This window comes from Coenobita brevimanus, chromosome 57 (assembly GCF_032717465.1).
Source record: "Coenobita brevimanus isolate Jiangsu-jjx chromosome 57, ASM3271746v2, whole genome shotgun sequence".
In the NCBI taxonomy this organism is placed as follows: domain Eukaryota; kingdom Metazoa; phylum Arthropoda; class Malacostraca; order Decapoda; family Coenobitidae; genus Coenobita; species Coenobita brevimanus.
The window spans coordinates 9,433,865-9,461,035 of record NC_137010.1 but is presented as its reverse complement, the minus strand read 5'-3'; the positions used below and the strand labels follow the sequence as shown (position 1 = coordinate 9,461,035).

Genomic DNA, 27,171 nt, shown 5'->3' with positions numbered 1-27,171 from the left:
CAATAGGATATGGAGATTAGAACATATAAACCAGTATATTGAGACAACAAAGAAAAGGGCAGGCAGTACAGGTAAAGCAAGGTAAAACAATAGCATCCAATCCCTTACACATTAAGTTAGTATAGGATACAGAGTTTTCTTTTTTTCTTTTCAATCTTTCCTATAAAATTTCAATGATAGTTTTTCTGTGCTACAAGGTGGTCCTCCTTACTTTTTCCTGCCAGTTTCTGCTGGTGGGTTTGGTGGCCAGGGGACCCTTCTTGTTTAGCTACCCTTATCTTTAGCTCACAGATTTGGATGCCACTGTCATAGTCTTCCTTGTAACAAATAGCCCCACATGGGGCCATTAGGACTGTTACTGTTTGCTTTCTTTTGTACTCTTCTGAAATCCCAATGTTTAGGGGATCAAGACTAGGCCTAGTCTTGATCCCCTAAACATTGGGGACCAGTACATTCAAGAGCATGTGGGTGGTGACCATCACTCACTTGAAGTCGTGCTGCCTACCTCTTCCTTCACCTCTAACATTCTTTTTCTGTGTCTGCCCATCTCTCTTTCTATTTCTCCCATCCTTCCTGTTACTTCTTATTACTCTTCTTTCCTTTTCAGGTGGCTTTACATTGAGTGACAGGCCTAATGGTTTCTTGTAAGCCAGGTAACCATTTACAATGCTGGGTGGTAACCATATAACCAACCCATATGTGCTCCCTATGTGTCAACAAGTATGTTGGCAGAGGGTTAGTGCCCTTCCCCATAAAACAACTAGCTCAATGACAAATGGCCACCCCTTACAGGATTATGGCACCTGGCTATAGACAAAGTGACCAACCCGCTACCCAAGGTGGCATAATATAACTGAAAAATTCCAATAACCTTAAGCGAACTAGACTCATACAGACAGAAAACATAAAAAAAACAGCAGTCGAACATGCAAACCATATACAGTACATTCCCTTAGTACGCACCTATATGGGCGGCAGAGGAGCTTGCATGGCATAACATGACTGAAAAATTTCAATAACCCTAAGCGAACTAGACTTGTAGAAAAAAAAAAAAAAAAAAAAAAAAAAAAAAACAGCAGTCAAACATGCAAAACACATACAGTACATCCCCCTAGTACGCACCTATATGGGCGGCAGAGGTGCTCGCATACTAGGATTTCACATACTAAGATTAAATAAACTAATGGGAAAATTAACATATGGGCGGCACCCCCCTCTATCAGTGACCTTTTTGACCTGTTTGAGGGAAAATATCTAAGACATATACAGTACAGTACTTAAGATTTTTTTTTTTTAATAACAGAACAGAGGAAGGAAAAACAAATGAACTAAAAAAAAAAATCCATACACCAGATTCCTGGTGTCCTCTGTTCATAAAATATCTGTAACAGTTAGACTTAAACAGCTGTGGGTTGAAATTTGGAGGGAAACAACTCTGGGGAAGCGAGTTCCAGAGAGATGCAGTTCAGGGAATGAAAGAATTCTGATAGGCAGAAGTTCTGCAATATGGCTGAGTGACTTTCCAGTCATGAGTGCTACCAGATGCCCGTGTAGCACGAGGGAGGGCATGGAGAGGTGGCACCATGGACGCAACTTCGTCTGAGCATTTGCCATAAAAATATCTGTAAAACAATGCAAGGGAGGCAACATTCCTTCTTACTTGTAGGGGAGGTAGTTTATTTGTAATGGCAGGGTTGTTAATAATTCTAACAGCTTTGTTCTGAATTTTGTCTAGTTGTTTTAATGCAACCTCTCCACATCCATTCCACAAGGGTGAGCAATATTCAAGCTGAGAGTGCACATGACTCTTATAAAGTACAGTCAACTGCTCGTCAGCTGAAAGGTAACAAGAATATGGCTGCTCACCTTAATCAAAGAAGACAACAGGCTTGATGGACGTAAGAAGGGGTTCCAAGGCAGGGTGAGGCACTTACTGTGCACCCCCTGCACCACCTGCTGCACCACCCAATGCACTGCCAGCCGCACCACCCGCCTCACCAACACTTTCACGAGCCACCTCACTCACTTCCTCCATGAATCCTTCAAAGTCTATTGATGACACCAATGACATCACCTAATCCTCTAGTTCCTCCCCAGGAATTGGCTCTGCAGAAGAAGGAACTACTTCCTTGGGTTCCTGAATTTGTGGTGGCCGCTGAATGTAACAGGTGATGAGGGTTTGTTTCCTCCTGTTAATTTCTTGATGGTGCTTCTCTGTGTAGTAGCAGAAGGTTCTGTCTAGTGAACTCAGAACCTCTTCCATTTGTTGCTGGCACAGTTTCATGCTCTCAAATTCCTCCTTGAGCCTATTCACGGCACACAGGACTTGACTAATCCTAGGCACTGGCAAATCACTCTCTATCACTTCCGCTCCCTGCTGTTCTGCTGTCAGGGTCTGTTGTTCGAAGTTTGCCTCGCGCAGTGTAGCGGCAAGTGTCGCTCTCAGGGTTCACATTGGAAAACACCAGTTTTGGGCAGTTTCTTCCAGCCACCTCACATTGTGTGGGTGTGACTCGTCTACTCTGGTTAGGAAAATACTAAAAACAGGTCATCATGCACTAGGGGTTTCGTGTACTAGGATCTCGCATACTAGGGGGATGTACTGTATACGTATACATATAACACTTCCATGTGTCAATTTCCTGAAACAGAAAAATTTTATCACACATTCTAGAAAAATGCAACTATAGTAGGACTCGCGTACGTTTGCGGCTGTGGTGTGGCCCGCACCTGTGTACAGTGTTGCCACGTTTTCTATACCGTTATCTCTCTCTCTCTCTCTCTCTCCTGGCAGGTAATGTGAGCCACCCTGAGTACTTTTGATTCTTTTATAAGTTATTTATAATTGTGCTTTCATTTGTTAATTTGGTTTTGTTATATTTAGTGATGCTGACAATGCATTCAATGCATGCCCCTCTCCTGCCTCTCTCTCTCTCTCTCTCTCTCTCTCCCTCTCTCTCTTTTATTGCAAGAGACATTTTTGATATTTTCTTTTACATAATATTGTATATATTGTAAATCTGACATCATTTCCACACCACCCTTGAGGTATTTGTCTTGGCGCGCTTTTTTTTAAGAGGTGTTGGGATTTCCTTCCTCTCATAAAAACTCAGAACAGTTCTTCGTAGCACGCCTTCATTAAAGTTATCAAAGAAATCGGTCATTGGTGCTAAAGGTTTCCTTTTCTTGGGGGACTTAAACTTGGGACATTAAATCTCCTCATTCTCTCTTGCATCTTTAGAGATTTTTTCAACTGATCTCTCGCTAATCTTTGTTGCTGCAGCAGTACGAGAGACGACCTTTGATAGGCCATGAAGAACTACTCCCTTCTCCTTCTCCTCCTGAAAATACTGCCTTACATTGAAGACAATTTCTTTAGCCTGGCTGTGTAGAGGCGAGGAATGGGCTGATTGAGCTGCCATGCTGTCTGTGCAGAGGACATACAGGAAGTGACACGAGGTCACCGCCAGGAAGCTATGCTGTCAAGGCCACCGAATGGGTGTGGAAGTGTTGCCGCTCGCGAGTGAATAATGTTTTTTTTTTTTTTTACTTCGGTATTGGCATATGCCTACTATTTTGTCCTACATATTAGCTTATGATTATAAATGTGATTATTCCTCGCCCTTAAAATTATGGTAAAAGCCAGTAAATGTGAGCATTTTTCCCTAGCAACACCTGTACAAGCTATGGTTGGGTCTACGGTACTTTATCTTAGGCCAGACTGGGTGTGTAAGTGTTGCCACTCACAAGAATTACATGAATTATTTCTTTTACTTTGGATATTGGCATATTTCTTCTTTTTTCAGGCTCATTATCTTATATCCATAACTGTGATATTATTACCCACCCTAAAACTATGCTAAAAACCATTAAAAGTGACTACAATTTCTTTTAGCAACACTGTACAATATGTATGCCATGTTTCTGTGTTACTGTATATATATTTTATGCGTAATAAGATTACTGTTGATTCATCCATCAAAATACACAAGTGTAAGTTTTATTCATCTGAATTTATCGAATTTGTGATGCCTTGTACATAAATAGCTTCCGTTTCACATCGCAAGTTGGGGAAACGTGGCACCATTGTACACAGGTGAGGGCCACACCACAGCCGCAAACGTACGCGAGTCCTACTTTAAACATACAGTGGTTTCTTGAATTTCGATGGACATGGGTACCTAAAAATCACCGCGAAATTCAAACAATCGAAACTTAAACTGAACTTCTTATGGGAAAAAATAGTTTGGGTCTGGGGCCTCTGAATCTAACTACATAAAATCACGATTTTTTGCCCACACCCCCTGTAAACTTTATGAACTAAAATTGTGGTTAAGTAACTGTAGTTCTGCATTGTATTACCATAATGTCAGCAAGTGTATACTTGGTGTATTTCTGCCCTTTCCTGTATTGCCATTTCTCCTTTGGCTGCGGAGATTTAGAGGTGCCAGGCTGCTCTTGTCCATTACCACTGCTACCCAAGGAACCACTCTTGCTTGCCATCTTGAAACAGGTAAGTTGCGACGAAAATACAAAGAAAATACATACAACTAAACTGCAGTGAAATGCATGTCCACGTGGAAGGTACAGGCTGAAAGTGCGGCACTTGGCTGTAGAGGGCTGGCTGCTGGCAGGACAGTCGCAAGATGGCCGCCGACAACAGAACAGCCGCTGACAACAGAACATCACCTTGCCCATGGCTTGCTGTTGTTGGTGCCTACTCCCATCCGGGAGCTCTTGTCCTTAAACAACATGACTTTATTTTTTTTTCTGTCTCTATTGTTCATTTCTATGTTGCTCCTTATATTCATAATTACTGTACTTCTCTTCATTTCAGTATTCTGACTACTGTATTTGCTACCACCTGTAATTAATTTTGCTTTAGTATTTCTATTATTAATTCTTTTCCTTTAATTTCTCTTGTTATATCTTCAAGTAATTAAAGTACTGATTAGTTAATAATACTGTAAGTATATTTATAGAATAACGGGGAATAGTCCATGGTGCGAATTGTCCTGATGGGAAATCATCCATGTTTTGATGGGGAATTATCTGACGGCGAACTGACTTGACGGTGAATTGTCTCGGAACCTTGTCATCGTGTGCTCCACATATGAATAAATGATGTTGATTTTCATTCTCTTCTTGACATATGTCACATACAATATTATGTTAGGCTCATATTTTTCTTATAATTTTCCTTCACATCTAGCATTTTGGTTCACATCAAAAGTATTACCTTTGCTTGTTTTGGTTAGAGTCTGGCCCTGAGAGCACAAGTCACATACGATATTAGGTTAGTCTCATACTTTTTCTTATAATTTTCCTTCATTTCTAGCATTCTGGTTTGCGTCAAAAATATTATCTTTGCTTGTTTTGGTTGACGTCTGGCCCTGAGAGCATCGAAATGCGCAACTTTGCATCGAAACGTTAGGTAGGCAGACCACTTCAAAAATGCATCGAAATTTGATTAATTGAATTCTAAACTGTCGAAATTCGAGAAACCACTGTACATCCAATTTAAACAGGAACTGAAAGAAACATGATTCCTTTTATAGTATAATAAATACAGTATCCAGTACACAGAAATTACCATAAATAAAATCCATCCATCCATTGCCAGACACCACATTCCTGCAAAGGGTGGCCATTTGACAATGAGTTAGTTGTTTTACAGGGAGGGGCACCAACCCTCCACCAACCCACTTGTTGACACGTAGGGAGCACGTATGGTTTGGTTATATGGTTACCACCCAGTGTTGTAAATGGTTTCTTGGCTTACAGGAAACCATTTGGCTTGTCACTCAATGTAAAGCCACCTGTAAAGGAAAGAAAAGGAATAAGAAGTGACAGGAAAGATAGGAGAAATAGGAAGAAAGGAGGGCAGGCACAGAAAAAGGATGATAAAAGCTAAGGAAGTAGGCAGCACTACATCAAGTGACTGGATGATGGTCGCCACCACCTACCACAAGTAAATACTGTATATAAATTCACCTGTAATAAAGCCGCATTCTCTGTGAAGGCCTCGATGTCTGATGCAAACTGCTGGATATTTTGTTTGAGACTCTCCAGCGTTATCCTTCCCTTACCCTCACAATCCTCACTCAAGTCGTTCTGACACGAGGCCTCCAACATCTGACATAGCAAAGCTTCAGTTATGGCTGATGTCTGATGATCACACACACGATTTCCAGGTTTTAATGGCACTATCTACTTTTATTTTCATTTGTACAGCATATCCTTTGCTGTATGGGAGAAAAAATAATGATTCCCATATTTCCTGTGTGCTTAGTAGGCAAAAAGGGAGGGGATGGTGTAAATTAGGGATCTACCAACTTCTTTAATTCCCCAGGCAATCAACCATGAAAACCTTACAACTGTGTCTTGTGCCTGACCATGACCCAGAAAAAATAGGCAGGCCTGTATAGCTGTGTGGAATAGATGTGAGAGATATGAATGAAGAACACACGAGTGTGGAAAGTAGTGATTATGTTTACAGAAACAAAGTATGATGTAATGGCAATGTGTGACATCATGCTAAATGGAAGCAAAGTGGATGAATGGAAAGGAGTAAAATGTGTGATGTCACATAATAATTATACAGGAAATGGAAGCATACAATGCCACAGAAAGAAATGCATAAATTAACTTTACTTAAATTACCTGTTTCAATTCAACCAATCTCAGTAAATTAACATACATACCGATACTTAAAAACTATGACTGAGAATAAAGATTGTAAGTATGCATTTCTTTTATTACCATATCTGCTGATGAAATATAATGTAAAATATCGGTAAATACTGGGTTATAGGTAATGTTGTGAGAGAAAATTAGTGTGTGGTAAGGCATAAAAGAACAGAAAAGTTTGAGTACACCAGTAAAAAAAAAAAAAAAAAAAAAAAAAAAAAAATGCCATTTCATCACGGTCATTCTCTCTCAGTGAGTTCCAAAGAGGAAGCAAGGTGTCAAAAACTATGATGGCGATGATGATGATGGTGATGATGATGATGATATGTATGATGACAAAAAGTAATAATGAACTTTGGACAGTATCTCATTCCATCAGGTTTTCTGTTCCTCTTTGGACCCTACTTCACTCCACGTTGGGGTGGGAAAGAAGGTCTGGATGAAGTGAAGATGATGCTGATGATGATTAAAATTGAAAATAACCACAATGATGAAAAGTAATGATGATAATGATATAGAGAACAATGATGATAATGATACTGAAGACAACAATGATGAACAAAACAAATGTTAACTCACATATTTGTTGATCAGTGCAAGAGTTTCTTTTGTCGAGGCAGTGACCATTGCACGCAGTACTTTATCTGCCCTTTCTTCCTCCCCTTGCAGAGCCAGACAGCCCGGCATCAGGCTCCACTCACTTGACCTGGTGAAACCATACACTTCTAATGACTCATGAAAGCCTAACAAAATGTTACTGTATACACTAGTGCATTTTCCTGTTGCTCTTTCTAGCTCCTCAAAACCAATTCTATCCAAGTGTTTTGTCTCGTCATTTACATAACTGCAATAGAAACTGTAATTTGAAATTATTTAATGAAGTAAAGTGCAATTCAAAATTAAACTGATTGAGGGTCAGAGAAAAGTACTGTATATTAATACAGTAACACCAATTGTGAGATTAGTGATATATAACCTTAAATTATACACAGTCTTATATATAATTCAAACTCTCCCAATATCTCACTGATCTGCCAGCAATAAAATCCAAAAGTATAAGTCTGCACATTTACAAATCACAATCATCATCTTATGCCACCAACAAAAACAAACACTGCATTTCATATACAGCAAAGTTCACACTGATGGAATTAAACAATGAATCACTATAAGAGCCAAAAATACTTATAAAATCTGTTGAAATCTTAAGTATTCACTTACACAAAGTGGAACATCGGGTGAGTTTTAAAATAACAGGATGTTAGAAAAGTCACTGTGCAGAAGGCACTACCACAATGCACATTGCAACACCTCATTATACATCACACTGTAACACCTCACAATACCACACCACACAAAGCAACACAATCCACTACCACACCACACACTGTGTACATTGTGATATAATCCACTACCAAACCAGACACTGTTACACAATCCACTACCACACAATACACTGCCACACAACCTACTACCACACCCCACTCTGCCACACCACACACAACTACACCCCACACTGCCACACCACACACTACTGCATGCCACAATCACAAGGTGATGGCAAAATTGAATAATAACCATGATGGTATTGAAAGTTACCTTACTCATGAATGTACTGAAATGGTTAATCTGATACTAACGAAGGTAAAAAAAGGATCATTACATAAACTAGTTCATGCAGTGACCTGCAGAGGACTCACGGGTGGAGAGAGCAGAGGGGGGACATGTTGACAGCGGAGTCGATTTGATGCGCAGGGAGTCTGGGCAGCAGGTCCAGTATCCTGCCCATCAGTGTGCCACCTCCACCATGACTGCTGCCCTCACACAAGTCCAGCGTCCCATCCACCAGCACCAGTGATACCTTGTTGGTGGCTGTCTGCAGGTGAATGACATGACATACCATAAGTGAAAAAGGATGGGATAACTTCCGAAGCTTCTCTTACTCATGAACCTATTGTTAACCCATTCACAATAATGATGCTTTTAATTTTAATCAGATCACCACCGGACAATTTTATCAAACTCTGAAAGCCTCTCAAGTAGCAAAAGGGTTAATGTAAGCATTATTAACCCTTCCAGATCCAACAGCCCCTCCTAAGTTAAAGAGAATCATCTGCAGGCTACTGAAACAAAATCTGCAACATCACTGGATTAAAAGAAGAAACGACAATAACTATCTGAATAACTGTTGATTTCAAGACAATTTTATTAAACTCTGAAAGTCTCTCAAGTAGCAAAAGGGTTAATGTAAGCACTATTAACCCTTCCAGTTCCAATGACCCCTCCTAAGTTAAAGAGAATCATCTGCAGGCTACTGGAATAAAATTTACAACATCACTGGACTAAAAGAAAGAACAATATTAACTATCTGGATGACTGTTGATTTCAAGCATTAGCTGGATATTCATACAAACAGCTTGCTTATAATGGCACCGCTCCCTCCCCGGTCCTCAAAAGCAGGATGGCAGATTGCAGAAGATGGGCAACTTCAGCCTTCAGTTTGCCAGATTCACATCCTTATGAACCTGAAGCTATGACAACAACAACAATGGGTGACAGATAAACCACACCTGCAAAAGACCATTCTATCTCTGTTACTATACAGTTACTATGAGACATAAAGTCAAATGAAATGAGGACTGGATAACTTCAGTAGACTAGTTGGAACATACAACTAATACTGACAGCTAGCTATCCCTTCCTCTCACACGCATATAAATAGACTGAAATATACCAAAACAACACACATATACAGAAGGCAGAGTATGTGCTAATTATCTAAAATGACAATCATTACTTCAGTGGAACTCCACCCCACTTAACAAGTCTTTAACAAGACTCACTTTCCGTCTCTGCCTGGCTGGAATGAAGGTGTCCAGGTCTGTGCCCACAATGCGTGCTGTGTGACCAACTGTGTATATTTCCTCCCGTGCATTCATGGCCTGCAGGAGGCTGTGTATGCATGAGACAAACTGACGCACCAACACTCTCATCTCGTAAGGCAAATGTGGAAACTCTACCTCACCTGGAAGCATAAGATATCATTACAGCCGGGGAATGTATTCCTTTAAAAGAAGTGCTTGCCCAAACAGCAAAATTTTTTTACTTTACTTATTGCACAGTACACTGTCTACCGTTTTGTGAACAGTACCAACATACAAAAACTGTATAATATAAAGTCCAGATTATAGTTTCAAAACAGCAAAACAGTACACACACATTATATCTACAGGCAGTATTAGCACCTTTTACACATGAAGAGAAAACTCAGATCCTGCCAGGAATGAAAGTTTTTATCAGGTACTGCTTACAACATGACATACATATTAATGCATTCATCTACTTACCTCTCTTTGGTGGGATATCAGGGTCTGAATGATGATAATGATGATGATCTGTCTACAGTATCTATTAATGTGTCTTTTGGCTAGCTTAAACATATAAGGCCTTCACAGCAACTCATCATAGCATTAAATCAATTTCTTAGCCTAACTTATCACAACATGTATGCCTCCAAACTTTTCCTATTTACAGGCACTACAGTACATCACTGCATACTGTTACATACTTAGTGCTTATTCAGTACTGCTGATAATAAAATATGAACTGGTTACAGCTACTGTGTTTAGAGTCTGTCCACCATTAAACATCACAGTAAACTCTCATTTATCAGTTGTCGCAATATCCGGTCCAAAGCAATATCTGGCACTGCTGGCTCAGCTCTATTAAAGCAACATCCAGCACTGAAACGGGACATAATCGGCAGTGCTATGCAATATCCAGCATCGAGGTGTATCAACTGGCTGGTAACGGTAGCCAACCAGCATTGTATTACTGTATTGTATCATTACTTTATTGTATTTTATGCTTAATTTTCATCTCTTACTCATGGGAAAGATTTTAGGATAGAGGGCTGAGATGGACAATAACACAATATCCAGCTCAATATCAAATACTGAGCCAATGGGAGGTACTATGCAATATCTGGCATCTCAAGTTATTCTGCATAGGGCTTGGCTGAATTACACCAGATAATTGAAAGTTTATTGTTTTTTGTTTCTAAACATTCACTCATATGTTTAAAAAAAATTCACACTCACTGACACCACATTCCAAGCCATTAAACTGTGCTGTAAACCAACACACTATTCCAAGCCTACTTTTGTAAATCTCAATAAATTCTCCCTCAGCACATTCCTTGTAACAGCAAAGCCAGAAGAAATCTTGAACTCTATTACGGTAATGAAACTTTACCCATATTATAAATCCCTTCAAAATATTCCTTATAACAGTAAACAGCTTTAATAGCCCAAAACACTTTTAATCATAACTCTTTCTCAAACACTTACCGGTAGTACCCATTCATCACCATAAGATACCAAAACACAAAAAAAAGTCTACTTTTACTACCAGATCTATGATCCTCATGCTCATTCAGGGTGGCAAAAACAAAAATGCTTCCAGAGGTTATATTCACATCAGCTTAGAAGGATTCCAAGTACGGTAAACTCTCAATTATATATCTGACACAATACAGCCAAAGGCATGTCCAGAAAGTGGATCCATCCGGATAATGGAGTTCTCCCCTGACCCCCCTTCACACCAAAGTTGGCAAAAAAAAAAAAAAATCATTTTATTTTTTTTTATTTAACCCCTTAAGTGCTAATCTCATCAATCGGGCTTTTTGCGCAATTTCTTAAGTGGATGAGCAACACCGATCGTACAACATCCACAAAAAACTGGCGGCAGCTGGCTCCACCCCAGTTGTGACGTAGATGGCTTCTAACCAATCAGAACTAAGTGTTGGACACACCGGAGGGGGGACCCACCCCCGTACTCAGGCAGTGGGGAGTGTACCCCCACCTCCCTCTTGCCACGTCCCTCTACCCCATTACCTTGTTGCTACCCTACCTCCCACTGCTCTTACCACCACCACCACCACCACTCCCACACCCTCCTCATGCATCCCCCCCCCCTATGTGGATCCCCCTATGACTGGGGGAGGGTATTTCCCCCCTAATCTCTCTCCATGTCCCTGCACTCCACTGGGGCCTTTCCCTTGTGTCTTGGGGTGGTATCCTCCCATCCCTCCATCCCCATACTCCCTCTCGTGGCCTTACCACCTTCCACCACCACCCCAAACCCTCTACCCCAACCCCTACCCTCACCCCCACTCCCTAGCACGCAGCATCTTTACCTCCCCAGCCTCGAATATTGCGTATTTTTTACACTTTATGGTGCGAGTTATGGAATCATTACCTGTAATTTATTCGTGTCTTTTCATTCAGATATGCACGCCACAATTATTTTAGCTGTCTTTATTCGAAACCCACTCGAAAAAGAAATTTTATTTTATGCCGATGCATGAAAAACATGTTGGAGCCTTCAAAAACGAAACGAAACGAAAAGAAAACTAGCTAGATTTGACAGCTCGGAGGGGAGGGGAGGAGGGAGGGGAAAGGGAGGAGGGGAGATTAGGCGAGAGGAGGGGAGGGAAGGGAAGGGAGGAAAAAGGAGGGGTGGGAAGGGAAGGGGAGGGAGGGGAGTGGAGGAATGGAGAGGGGAGAGGAGGGGAGGATAATTTTTACTATTGATCATATTTTTATTGGGGTGTTCATGATCATTTTCCCTAGCTAAATTTAACAGCTCGGCGGGGAGGGGAGGGGAAGTTAGGCAAGGGGAGGGGAGGAAAGAGGAGGGGAGGGAAGGGAAGGGGAGGGATAGGATTGGAGGTATGAAGAGGGGAGGATAATTTTTACTGGTTATCATAATTATTTATTGGGGGGGTCTGTCACCATTTTATTTTTTTCTAAACACATTACAGTGGTTTATAACATCAATACACACCAAAAAAATTGATTTTGGTGATTTTTATACGTGTTTTTTGTGAAGAAAACAGGTGCGAGCGGCGTATTTTCTTTCTCACAGGGACCATGATGGGTAACTATTATAAACTTTGATGGGCCATAGCTCAGTAACTATCGGGTCTAGGAGGGTGGGGTTTGCATTTTCTGGTGTGTAAATTCAAGCTCTATAAATTGGGCATAAAACTTTTAACCTTTGAGAAAGGCGAAAAATAGGCCTGTTTTTGCGTCCTGGGGGGCAATCGAGGCTGGAGAATTGTGTACCCTAGGGGTTAATATAGTTAAATTTTACATACAAAAATGTAGGTTTACATCATACTGATAAATGAGGTCTACATACATATGCAGTACATTCAAATTTTAAAACCCATTAAGATCTTATTATCTGGTTGCAGTATTTGCAGGCTGCTTTCTGTTTATCATTTTCTAAAATATCCACTTCATCCCATTCAGTTGCCTTTTTTCTGCTGCTACCAGCAGGCACTTTGTTGCTGTCGTCCTCTCACTACCAAGGAGAAACAGAGACTGAGACACTGAGTACTGAGTCAGGAGTAGTCAAGCCTACCTCACCCATCTATTTCCTGTACAGCACAAGTTAACAGAGGCTTTGTCCAACTGGACCACCTTGTAACAAAAACAACATGTCTTAAACAAGTGTCTGTTCTTTAGATAACAATTAAAACCTTTAGTTTCACTCTAAATTACTTTTTAATTGCTTATTTTAACTGATTTACATATAAATATGAGGCATAAGAAAAAAAATAAAAATAAATAAACCCCCCCAAACCCAGGTTTTTTCCAAACCTGCTTCATACATAACCTAACTCTGAAAGCCACTGTAAACGGCCACTACAGTACATACATCGTACAGCACTTGTTCCTGTTGTTTAACACTGTCTGGTCAAGCAGACCTATAAACCACAGCCAAGCAATTACCATGGTCAAGCAGACCCATCAACCGCATACAAGCAATAACCACTGCATGGACATACCCTGCAGTGACATGACAAAAACATGAAAAAAAAAACAGACTACACAATTAAAATGCAGTGGACGCACAAAATATGATGGTAAAATGGAATAAAATCATGGTAAAACTGAATAAAACCATGGTACAGTACAGTATGCTACAATAAAATCAAAGTCAACAATCACCGTTCATTGTAGGGTGTAATGCTGAAGAACCTGCTAGCTCCTTGATTCTGACTGTTGCACTGTGGCTGGTGAAGCTGTTGCACTGCACAGTACATCCTGTGTGGTCAAGTGGCAGGCAAGGAATAGCAAGGCCTGATGCAGGTAGGGAACAACCACAAAAGCCACTACATGTGCCGCCATAACTACTGTCCAAGAGGAGCTGTTCACTACACAGTCACCAGGCGGGAACTGGGAAAAAACGAGGGGGGGTCTCTAGTGGACGCTGAGTGAACTACCAAGCCAGACAGTGCGGCGCCACCAGGCTAATGTTCACGCGGCCATAATTTCCACCTGGACACAAGCATTTTGTCCGGATAAAATAGAAAAATGTATGTATCATGGTTTAATAGCCAGATCACAGCGTCTGGGTAATGGACCATTTGGATAATGGATGTCCGGATAATCGAGGGATTACTGTACCTATTTTTTAGTTATATATCTTGAATATTATGACTGTATTCTCTGATACAGACTTCAAACATAATATAACAGATTTCAAACATAATATAAAAGAGAATGTCAACATGCTATAATTATGGAAACAAACTGGTAAAGGGTGTTAGAAGGCCTCCTAAGCTGAGGAGAATACAGGACCAAGACTATGCCACCTCTCATCACTACTCACCATACCAAAACATCCTATGCATATATTCCTCACTAAATATACCTCTCTTTCTTCATGTAATCCTTATTCTAAAAATCTTCCTTTTCTCATGTGGCTATTCCTCACTCAGGTGTCGGAGGGGCATGTTTTCTAATAGTGGCTCCAATGCAGGTGGGTGTCGGAGCTACCTGATTCTTTAAATATCCTTCATCTCCTCCCTATTCCCCATATGGTGGATAATGAATTTCACAACATGGGCAACTTGAGCATGCCGTCCATCAGGTTCAAGTCTAGATGAACCTGGGGCAACAACAACTCTCCACTCCAAAAACCTCCCCTTCATAATTAAGCTCACCTAAGCTCTCAAATGGCTTCACTTTCTCGCCTTTACTTGCCACCTGCTGAAGCTCTGACAGCCTTGGCACATCTGAAGGCAGGAGTGGGTACAACTTTGAGAAGGGTGGCATGAAGAATAAAGTCTCGGAGTATGGGACAATCACCAACGGGAAGTGGAAGAATTCAACTGTGTAGTTCTGCCGGCAGAGAACACAAATACTGTAATATGCTGTAAAGTTTGTAACACCGAAAAACTTTGCAGAGTTTGTGATATACAGTATGGTGCCAAGGCAATCATAAGTTACAGTATACAGTATATTAAGACAGTTCTATACAGTATTCTCAATATAATCTCGTGTCAATAATTAAGTGAGTGTGAACAAAAAGCTCTACTGTTCACACAAATCTTGGAAATGTGGGGTTAACTAATGGCTGAGACAGAAAACTGATAATTTTACTAACTCTCCTCTTTATTTTTCTGCTGACAATTTTCCTACTGTTGCATCTTTATTTTTACATCTCTGAATCCTATCCCCTTCACTGGCTAATAGTAAATAGGATGAAGATGTTGAAGATTATGATGCTGTGTTGATTATGGAAATATTGCTAATAATTTATATACTGTATTCTCGATTCACGTATCAAAAGTAAGAAGTAAGTCCATACTGTACCATACTGCCCATCCATGTCAACACATCTCGCTCCAGTTCAGCAATAAGTCCTCCCTCATCTGCCTCCCTTCCACCATAGCGGGCGTATGTGTGGACGTTAGGGTGAGCTGAACTGATGACAACACAGTATTCAAACTTAGATGCCTTGATGATGTCGTGGAGTATGGTGGCGGTGGTGTCTCTCACAGGGTCACTCACTAGGAACACTGCCTTCACATCCCCAGAGTTCCCACTCTGCTGACATATGATGCCTTAGCACAGTAAGGGCCTCAGCTCAGGACTTTAACCCACCAAGGCTAGAGATGTCTTTTCATTTTATTCTTGCCAACCTCTGACCATCTGATTCAGCTTTTTTTTATTTTTTTTTAATAAATGAAAGGGTTAGATACAGCCACAATAAAACCTTCAGCAATACCGGCTCTTCCTAAGATGAATAAATCACCTGACAGCAGCAAAAGTGAAAATGACATCACCCAGATTCAAGAAGTTAAACTCTTCAATATGATTATGTCGCACATACAAATACAGTACTTCAGTTAAGTTGATTTTCATCATTTAGGTATAAATGTAATAGGTCCTTTGTGAATATGGAATTAGATAGCTACAGTTTCCAGTTACCCATCCAGTACAATGGTGTTCCACTTATACTTGTTACTGACAGGCTGTTTCATCCCACTTAGGACAGTTCCTGTCATGATGAAGTTAAAATTATACTATTTATTGGTATACACAGGTGGTAGGAGGCAGTGACTGTGATCCACTCACTTGATGTAGAGCTGTTTACTTCTTCCTTCAGCTTCATCATTCTTGTTCTGTTTCTCTCATCTTTTCTGTCACTATTATTACCCTTCTTCCATCCATCCATCCATCATCCAATCCTACATTACCCCATGAGGAGCGCAGAAGCCCAGGGCTAGGCAGTTAGTCCTGACATTTAAGATGAAAGTGACCAGCCTCACTCATCCCTGAGTGGCATTACATGAGCAATCAACCGCAACCACCCCCTGGATATAAACCTTCACCGGCTCAATCCAATTGGAGCACAATAATTACCCACTAAACCACTAGGCGCCAAAATTTGGATATATGGTTACCACCCAGAGTAGTAAATGGTTTCCTGATGCACAGGAAACCATTTGGCTTGTCACTCAGTGTAGAGTCACCCACAGGCTGAAGGAAGTGGAAAGAATGAAGGAAAGAAAGACAGAAGAGGGAGTGTAAAGTCACCCATAGGCAGAAGGACAAGGAAAGAATGAAGGAAAGAAAGACAGAAGAGAATGGAAGGAAAGAAGAATGGAGAGGAAAGGGCAGACACCCAAGAGCAGCACTACATCGAGTGAGTGGATGGTGAGTGCCCCCACCTACCACAAACCTTCTTCCACTTCTGGATATCATTTATATTGTTAGATAGTAACCATATAACCAAATACGGAGTGATATCGTTCCTACTATGGACCCCAACATAACTGGGTGAAGAGATGTAAATGTAGCATCCATCTATTAACCAAACCTCCACATTCTTCCCCAAGCCTCACTGTGGCAAGGCATTGTCTGCCGAAATAGAACATCGGTTCACTGAACAGGACAGCCCTACAAGGACGACTGTTTGGCTGCAGTTGATGGGTCTGCTCAGGCAGACAGACTGGGGTTGATCAACAACAACTGGTACACACACAGTAAGACTTCCATCCTATATATCTATCTATCATCAAATCCTGTATTGCCTCATTAGTGTGTAGGGGTCTTTGGTTAGGCTTCCGGGCCCATACTTTGGCATCTTTTTTTATTATATGCATTTCAACTGCTGCACTTTAAATTTTAGCAAGTTTATAAGTGCAGTAATAAAGAAAAGCAACTTCAAACTACACCTACTGAGAGTCAGAGAAAGGTTGTTGATGCTGATGTTGTATTACCCCAGTCTGTCTGATCAAGTAGACTCATCAACCCCTGGCAAACCACCACCCTTGCAGGGATCTCCCATGCTGTGAACTGCTACTCCCATGTAGTTGACAAGAGCCTCACCACGGCAAGGCACAGGGATTAGAGTGGAGGTTTGGTTCCTGGGTGGATGCCGCATTTGCATATCTCCACCCAGTTAACAAGGGCACCATAGTAGGCTCTCCACCCATCTCAGTACCGTACCATCATCCTGTTATTTGGCTATATGATTACCACCCAGTGTTGTAAATAGTTTCCTGAGTTACAGGAGACCATTTGGCTTGTCACATAGTGTAATGCCACCTAAGGTAAAGAAGAATGGTAATAAACAGTGCCTGGGAGGAAGGCTGGGAGAACTACGGAGAGAGGACAGACACAAAAGAATGACAGACAAGAAGGAGGAAGCAGACAGCAATAAATCAAGTGAGTGGATGATGGGCATCCCCGCCTACCACCATCAGAGGAAGATATCGTATATTAAAGAAGGGAACACAGTCTATAGTGAGCACTTTTTTTTTTTATTCTGACTGTTCCATCAATGAACTGTGCTGCTGGCTTAGTTACAGAAAAAATAAAGAGGAATCAAATAAGCTATATATACATCCTATCACATGATATATGAAGGTTATCATATAAGGTAGCGATCTTAATTTTATTATCATTATTTTTTAAAAAGAGACAATGAATGTAGGAAGGAAAAACAATGGACATAAAAAGAAACAGGTCCATGTGCCTAAAGCCATTCTCAATTCATGAAATATTTATAACAACTGGATTGAAACAATGGTGGATTAAATGTTTGTGGGAAGCAACTCTCAGGAAGTGAATTCCTGAGAGTAGTAGTTCTGGGGATAAAAGAATTTTGATAAGCAGAGGTTCTGCACAGCAGGGAAGAAAGTGTGAGTTCATGGGAGCTCCCAGCTGCTCATGTATTTTGGGAGAAAACGTGAAGGGGAGGCACAATTGACGCAAGTTGACTGAGAAGCTACTTTACTAAAACCCATCTCAGTACCGTACCATTCCGGTAAAGTACTGGTATATGGTGCATCATAAAATAGGAGACCTTCGATATAACAGATTAACTGGGGGAAAGCCAGGTCCGTTAAACCCGATGGTCCATTATATCTAAGGGGCTTCCCCGAGGTTGGGACTCAAGCATGTGCTTGAAAATAAATGAGTATAACAGCATATTCTAGAACTAAAAATGTAAACTATACCCACTTTAAACTAAATTGGCCCATAATTTTGCCCTTACAGCTTAATTTACATCCATGTCAAAGCATTTCTCCATGACAAGAACAGTAATACACCCATACCCCATTATCCGGCGCATCGATTACCAAAGCTTCACTAGACCAAACACATAAAACAGGGGAACATACCTACAATCCAAACAATTTGAATGTCCATTGCCTCGCTAGTCCGACATCCCACCTCTCCCTAGGTCTGAAACAAAGGTCTCCCGGTCCTCCCATCATCCCTCCATCCCTTCTCTACTCCCCCCCCCCCAGTCCCTCCTACATTCCCCACCACACTCTGCACTGCCAGGCATGTCCCCCTGCCCTGCCCCACCCCTGGCTGTCTCCCTCTTCATGTCCCCATCTTCCCCCACCCCTGCTTGGCAGTAGGAGAAGGGTGGATGTTTGTTGCCAATGGAAAGTCGGGTTCAGGGGTGGGTTGGATGATTGCTGGGAAGGACTGGAGGTACAGTATAAGCTAGTTTGGCAGGAAAGTGTAGATGGACATGGTGGTGTGTGGGTGCTGGTTGGGGAGAAATGAGTGGAATGTGTCATGAATGCCATAAGAACAAATGAATGGATTATAGTGGTGAAAATATTGTTTGGTAAACTCATTATTTCAGTTCTATTAGTGTACACTCCTCAGGTTGTCTTGGATTATGAAGAAAACGATAAATTCTGGGATGATCTGATACAGGTGGTTAGTGGTTTGGTGGATGATGAGATGGTAGCTTTGGGTGAGGATATAAATAGTCACATGGGTGATGCAACTTAAGGATATGAAAGGGTACATGGGTGACGTGCATATAGTAAACGAAAGTGGAAGAGGAAAGGATACTCCAATTTGGGGAGGCAATGAAAATGATTCTGCACAACATGCATTTTAGGAAATGGGAGTAGACTGATTACATATGAGTCTGTGGGTAATACTAGCCAGACTGACTATTTTCTGGTAAGGTGGGCTGATACGAGGTTGGTGAAGGATGTTCAAGTTATACAGAGCAAAGAGCGCGTGCAGCAACACATATTACCGATATCTAACATGGTACTAAACAGGTGGGTGGTGAAGAACTGGACCTGTACGCCCAGGAAGAAAATACGAAAGTTGAAAAGCCAAACAGTAGGGGTTGCCTTCTACAGCGAGAGTAGTAGAGTGGTGGCTGAACAGGGAGATACTGACAGAAGTGTTAATGAGCAGTACAGAGCTCTTAAGAACCATCTCTTGAGTTACTGATTCAGTGTGTGGATAGACAAAGGGTCCTCCAAGACATAAAGTAACATGGTGGTAGGATGAGGGTGCAGAAGCTGTAGTTGAGAGGAGAAGGCTTTTGGGAATGGAAAAGGGGTGGTAACAGTGAGGAATACTTAGCTGTAAAGCAAAGGGCTAGCAAAGAGGTATACAGGGCAAAATTTGAGTCTCAGAGAATTTTACTGGATAATCTATATACAGTGGTGCTGAAATGAAGCATATGGTATTTAAGGTCACACATCAGATGAACAGGGAAAACAATGATATCAATGGTGAGCAGTGTGTGAAGAATGATGAAGGAAAGGTACTGCTGGACAGTGAGAATATTAAAGACACCTGGAGAGGGCATTACAACTGACTGCTGAAAGAGGCGTTTGACTCAAACACTGAAGGTTTGGAGTCAGCAGATCTAGTGTTTGGCCTGTGGTCTTTGACTGACGCTGCTACTGGGAGCAGGGCAATAGGCAGGATGCAGTTGGGGAAGGTGGTGGGTGTGTCTGGGTTGACTGCTGAAATGCTGAAGGCCTCAGAAGATACTAGAGTGGGTTTAGTTACTGATCTGATAAATATGATTATATATGAGTGTGTTGTCCTTGATGACTGGCTGAAGAGTGTGACTGTAAATGTGTATAAGGGGATAAGTGATGACCTGAAAAGAGGAAATTGTAGAGGCATAAAACTTTTTGACCAGATAATCAAGGTAATGGAGAATTCTACAAGGGAAGGAGTGAATACTGATGAGATGCAGTTTGGGTTTGTGACAGGAGAAGGGACCACTGATCCCATATTCACTGTCCAACAGTTTCAGGAAAAATGTATAGGAAAAAAAAAAAGAAAAGAGAGCTGTACTTTATTTTTGCTGATTTAGAGAAGGCCTTTGACAGAGTCCCTATGGAGGTGGTGAAGTGGGCAACAAGAAAGCATGGGAATGGGGAGTGGCTGTCAGAGTGGCTATGGCTATGTATGTGGGTGCTCGCACCCAGGTGAGAGTGAATATTGAGTGGCAAGTTTTCCGTGAATGCTGGTATGCATCAGCGGTCAGTCTTGTGCCCCTCAGTTTGTCATGGTGCCTGAAGCTCTCTCACATGACATCAGAAATGGACTCTCATTGGAGATGTTTTATGTTGATGACTTGGTGTTGACTGCAGAAAATGACAATGAGGTGGGGAAAAGATTTTGGAAGTGGAAAGACAGAATGGGGCACAAGGGTTTGTGAGTAAATGCATAGCCCGTCGCATGCCAGCTATTTTTAGCCCTATGGGTCGCCTCCATGCCGGCCATTTTTTTTTTTTTTTTTTTTTTTTTTTTTTTTTTGCTAAAATGATAGATTTTGATGTGAAAACAACAAATTTCGCCATTAAAATGCTCACTGAAGCTCAGAAGTGGGTTTTATTGAGTCCTGCATACTCGTGTACAGGTATAGCCGCTCTCTCACGCTCACCACGTAGGTGAGAAAAAGCCGTTTTCAATGTAAGGTATACTCAGGAATTTATGCTGGGAAGGTATAGCAATGTTCAATACACTTTTCTGATTACTTATTACTTCAACATCTATCACAATTTGCGTGTCTTTCTCACTGTGAATGCATTATCTTACACTTACTTGAAGACAGGTATACTTATTACTTCAACATCTATCACAATTTGCGCGTCTTTCTCACTGTGAAAGCATTATCTTACACTTACTTGAAGATAGGTACAACCTGACTTCATTATGTGCAGTCCTGGCACTTACAAGAAAGTATTTACAACTTGGCTTCACTATATAGTCCTTACACTTACAAGAAAATATTTACAACTTACACTTATGTGAAAATATTCACAAAATGCCTTCACTATGTACAGAACTGGGTGAGGCACACACACAGATTGAAGCAGAGCGAGAGTGAGGGGGGAAGCGAGTGACTGTATGGCCTTGGCAGCCTGCGGGATGGTAGAGGAACAGTTACCATACGAGCCTGCCAATTTTTACCCGCGAATCTTGAAAAATGAAGTCACAGTCAATTTTTTTATTTTAAACTGTTTTAAAACGGCACTGCCACTGGCCGCGGAATTATGTCGGACCATTTTAAAACGGCACCGGCATACGGCGGGATATAAAATAAGAGTGATAGTATCTAGGGCTGTTGGTGGTACTGTCAAAGCAGAGGGAGGGTGGCCATGTGTGGCTTGCCACAAGGGTGTGGGAAGTACGGTAACTCCATCTTTTGCAGTATTTGTAATAACAGAGTGCATAAGAGATAAGAGAGGTAGACTGTAATATAATGCTAATTTCGTGTGTATGGTGTGTTAGGAGAGCATGCAGAGATTGAGAGGCATGAAAGGCCTGATCATGCCGAAGTGTCTCATGAGTGTGTGGAGAAGTTGATGAGATTTGCTATTTGTGGAGCATGTCAGGGCTCTTGTTTGGCGAGCCACAGCTCGCAAATGCGAGTATTTTTTCCCTTTGGCGAACAAATTTTACATACAAGTCGCCTTTTGGCGAGAAGAAAATACATCCACTTCAAAACCCAGTAAACAACAAAATTAGTAAATCTCACTTAAATGAACAAAAAAGCACATTGTGATCGATTATTAAGTCTTTCCTTGTCATCATTGAGAATGTTGAAAACCTCATTTCATGATTCTATTCATCACAATGTGTAAATAAATAAATATACTTATTATTCGTAAAATATTTTGGCTCGTAGTCAGTTTGGCTACTAAAAATTTATTTGGCTCGCAAATCTGAAACCTTAAGAGCCTAATGGCTCGCAACCATTGGCAGTTAGCAAGAGCCCTGTATGTTATGTGCTGGAGGTGGGGCTGGAGCTAGCACTGTGGCTAGGGTAAGGAATGGTTGGAGGAAGCTCAGGGAGCTGTTGTCTCTCCTAACACTGAGGGCTCTCCCTCCATGCTAAGGGATCTTTGTATGCAGCATGTGTCAAGAATGTAATGCTGTATGGTAGGGAGACCTGGGCAGTAAAGAATGAGGATATTTGTAGACTAAAACATACAGAAATGACAATGATTAGATGGATGAGTGCTACATCCTTGAATGCGTGACCTGGGGGGCTAGGATTGTGACATCAGGGGTAGGGTTGTGAGAGATAGACCAAAAAAGACTTGGGACGAGGTCATAGGGTGTGGTCTCAGAGATAACAGACTAATAGGGAGGCTGCCACAGACAAAGCTGTGTGGACATCTGCCATTAGGTGACCTAGGCCACCACATGCAAGCATACTGGAGCCTTTATAAGCAATCTGATACAAATATCTATGGGAAGTAGCTGTGAAATTCGTTGCTCCTTGGATTCAGTCCTGCTGATATTGTTTATCAATAAACAAACAAAATACAATAGTTTGTTGTGACACTCATAGACTAACAGACATGCACATTAAACAAAATGTATCTGCACCTCAAATGAAGAAAACTCCTTGACATTTTTTGCCCCAGCTTTGACCAGTCTGTCAAGGCCACCACTCCAGTGTAAACACTCAGCAGTGGGATTGTCGAGGAACACCACAGCATTCTTCATTTTCTTGCAGGCCTCTCCCCACCAAGCCTCTGACACATGACCTGCACTCACACTCCCCATGATGAGTGGAAGTGATGTGTGTGTGTGTGTTCTGTGGGGTACAAAATGTCAATACTACAAGGACAATGAAAAAATAAGATTACATTATTTATCATACCTTTAATGTGACTATTTCACAACAATGCTCTAACTTGAAAGTAATAACTGTACCTATTACTGACACATACTTCTGCTTGAAAGAGGTAGCACAGTTAAAACTATGTTTACACAAACTTTTCATATCTCAATTACTTTTATTTTTATACTGCATCCTCATACAAAATCTACAGACTAATCAAACTGAACCATACTGGCAAAAAAAAAAAAAAAAAAAAAAAAAAAAAAATCTGACAAATACGAAACACATTAGCCTAAGCAAAATTAATTTTCACTCTAATTACCACCTTATACAATATTTCATCCCATTTCTCTTCTGCACATCCCTTAAAAGGAGAGCAAATCACAATTAGACAAGTTAGGCCACATTAACGCTACACCTTGAATGTAGATTTTGCTGGCAATTTTAAAATTCATTTATATAATTAGTGATGTCATCCATCCATCCATCATCCAATCCTATGTTGCCCCATGAGGACCATAAGTGACCGCAGCTAGGCAAGCTGGTCCTGACATTTAAGATGAATGCAACCAACACAAACAAATGCTTGACATTTTGTAAGGTTTGCTTACAGGTAAATACTTATATTTACCTGTATTTGCATCTCTCATATGCAACAAAAGAATCACTCAACGGATGCTAGAAGGCCCATTCAAAATGAACTTGCTTCGTGCGGTACTATACTCGTATTCACTGCTGATACCTGCACTGGAATGGCTGTTTTGGTTCCTGTTAGCCTTGTACTTTTTTAAAAATTCATTTCCTGTCCCTCCTTTTTTCCCTTTTGGACTACAAAATCATTTTAAAGGTCTTATTCAAATATATAAGAAACCGATCTTGAGATACTAGATCCAGGCACATGCACACTAATTTCCATGTCAACTGACTTAGAACTAATCATGAGGTCATTACAATGAACGCTGGTAGGTAGACTGAGAATATCATCAACACCATGAAGAAACAGAAAATTCAGTACTGTTGTACAGTATTTTCCTTTAGGGAAATGTAAAAATGAACTCCCGACGAGATCTTATTAACTTCATCCTAAGAATTGTTTTTCATTTTATTCTATTTGACTTCAGACAAAATCACTCATATTAGCAAAGACAACTTAAGACTCAGGTTTAGATGTAAGGAAAAAAAAAAAATGCAGAAGAGCTCCCACTAAGAAATGATGAAAATATAACGGTAGAGATCTATCTATCTATTCCCAGACGCCTCAATCCCGTTTGGGGAGGCCACAAACAAATCGCCTCCAAGTCGCCCTGTCCCCCGCCATTTCACTGCCCTGCTCCCAACTCACACCCCCCTCTCTCATATACCTCTCCACCCCATCCCTCCATCTCATCCTCGGCCTCCCCCTCCCTCTTCCCCCCTCCACCTCACTCACATACACTCTCTTCGTCAGTCTTTCACCCTCCATCCTCTCCACATGGCCAAACCACCTCAGTGTGTTCCTCATAACGCTTCCTATCACATCCACATCCACACCACAACGCTCCTTTATATCCTCATTCGTCAGCCTGTCTCTCCACGTGACTCCACAGGCTCCTCTTAAATAACTCATTTCCACTGCTCTCACTCTTGACTTGTGTCCTTCCAACAATGTCCAAGCTTCACTTCCGTACGTTAGAGTTGGTATCACAATACTGTCATGTAGTAACTTTTTCACTTCCATGCTCACTTCCCTGTTTCTTATCAATGCTTTCAAGGAACCAGCAACCTTTCTTCCCTGCTGTACCCTTTCAAGCACTTCACCCTCCAAACCTCCATCCTTACTCATCACACTACCCAAATACTTAAACGTACTCACATTTTCCAATTCCTCACCATCCAACCTCGCTGTACATTCACTAACTTCACCTCTCTCAAAGACCATCACTTCACTCTTCCCTACATTCACCTTTAGGTTCCGTTTCTTACACACTCTCTCAAACTCATCCACCAAGCCTTGCAGCTCTCCTTCGTCTTCACTCAACAACACAGTATCATCTGCAAACAACAGTACAGGGAGTTTCCAAACACTATCCTCTCTCACCAGGGCCACTCCAACATCCACTACCCTACCTTGTACCTCTTTTATTACCCCATCCATGTACAGATTGAACAACCATGGAGACATGACACATCCCTGTTTCAAACCAACTTTCAAAGAGTTCACTTAGTTCACCATCCACACGCGCTGCAGCCTTCGCACCATCGTACATACTCTTCACAGCATTCAACAACTTCCCATCTACTCCATATATTCTTAACACTTTCCACAATCCTTGTCTATCCACCCTGTCATATGCTTTCTCCAAATCCATGAAAGCTGCATACAACTTCTTTCCCTTCTCTAGAAACTTTTCCATTAAAGATCTAAGAATGAATATCTGATCTACACAACCTCTTCCCTTCCTAAAGCCTCCCTGTTCTTCTCCAACTAATTTCTCTGTTCTTTCTCTAACTCTGTCTATAAGTATCTTACCATACACTTTTCCTATTATACTAAGAAGACAAATGCCACTATGATTACCACACACTTCTTTTTCCCCTTTTCCTTTGTACAAGGGAATAATTATACCTGACTTCCAATCCTCCGGGACTCTACCTTCCTCCCAGGCCAATCTGCACATCTTCCACATCCATTCTACTACTATCTCTCCCCCATGCTTCAGCATTTCACCACGCACTCCATCAATTCCTGGGGCTTTCCCCGATTTAACTTTCTTCATTGCTTCCACAACTTCTATCCTACTGATTTCTTCCTGTCTTCTCACCTCCCTCCTTCTCCCAGCCATTCCCCAGCCACTTATACTAGCATTACTTCCATCCTCTACGTTCAACAATTCCTTAAAGTGTTCTTTCCATCTGCTCACTTTTTCTCCCTTCTCCACTAGTAATCTACCATTTACTACGGTAGAGATACTTATCACAAACGAACTATTTTTTTATCTATTGCCAGACGCCATAATTCTGAAAAGGGTGGTCATTTGACTTTGAGTTATTTGGTTTACATGAAGGGGCACTAACCCTCCACCAACCCACTTGCTGACACGTAGGGAGCACATATGGGATGATTATGTGGTTACCACCCGATGTTGTAAATGGTTTCTTGGCTTACAGGAAACCATTTGGCTTGTCACTCAATGTAAAGCCACCTGTAAAGGAAAGAAGAGCAATAAGAAGTGACAGGAAATATGGGAGAAATAGGAAGAGAGGAGCACAGGCACAGAAAAAGAATGATACAGGCTAAGGAAGAAGTAGGCAGCACTACATCAAGTGAGTGGATGATGGTCGCCACCACCTACCACCTACAAACGTACTGTACAGTTTAATTCATTTATGACATGCAGATGCTATGGAAATAATAGTTGTAGACTGTACTGCTTAGTCACTTATGGAACCCAAATTTTGCAGAAATAACATTTGTTACTAAGCAGCACCAAGTCAGATTTGTTGGCACCGGCAAAGGCATCCTACAGAGGGAAATGGGGATTCTGACCCGAATCGTTCTGGTCAGTTTGGTTAGGCAGAATTAGGTAAGGTTATGTTGAATTAGATTAGGTTAGGTTTGGTCAAATTAGGTTAGTGGGGACAAACAATCACTGACAGACTGACTCTGAAGCCAAATCAACCTGAACGTCTGACATCGCGAGTGACTCCTTGTCATCGTTTGTGTGTAAAACTGGTAAGGCTGTACAGTTGCAACCTTCAAAATTGTGCATTTCT

The 27,171-nt window shown here is 41.3% G+C and overlaps 1 protein-coding gene across 1 annotated transcript in view; it reads right to left on the bottom strand.

The window, feature by feature from the left end:
* The window catches only part of LOC145402274 (sec1 family domain-containing protein 2-like), a 44,847-nt gene extending 20,699 nt beyond the window's left edge, over positions 1-24,148 (bottom strand). Inside the window, exons 1-8 of the mRNA XM_080274402.1 lie at positions 24,050-24,148; positions 23,181-23,391; positions 15,360-15,593; positions 14,708-14,885; positions 9,534-9,715; positions 8,391-8,566; positions 7,270-7,396; positions 5,995-6,135 (exon numbers count right to left, since the gene is read on the bottom strand). Of these exons, the coding sequence (XP_080130528.1) occupies positions 5,995-6,135; positions 7,270-7,396; positions 8,391-8,566; positions 9,534-9,715; positions 14,708-14,885; positions 15,360-15,593; positions 23,181-23,360 (1,218 nt within the window). The 5' untranslated portion in view covers positions 23,361-23,391; positions 24,050-24,148. The remainder of the gene's footprint in view (positions 1-5,994; positions 6,136-7,269; positions 7,397-8,390; positions 8,567-9,533; positions 9,716-14,707; positions 14,886-15,359; positions 15,594-23,180; positions 23,392-24,049) is intronic.
* Between the last annotated feature and the right edge of the window lie 3,023 nt (positions 24,149-27,171).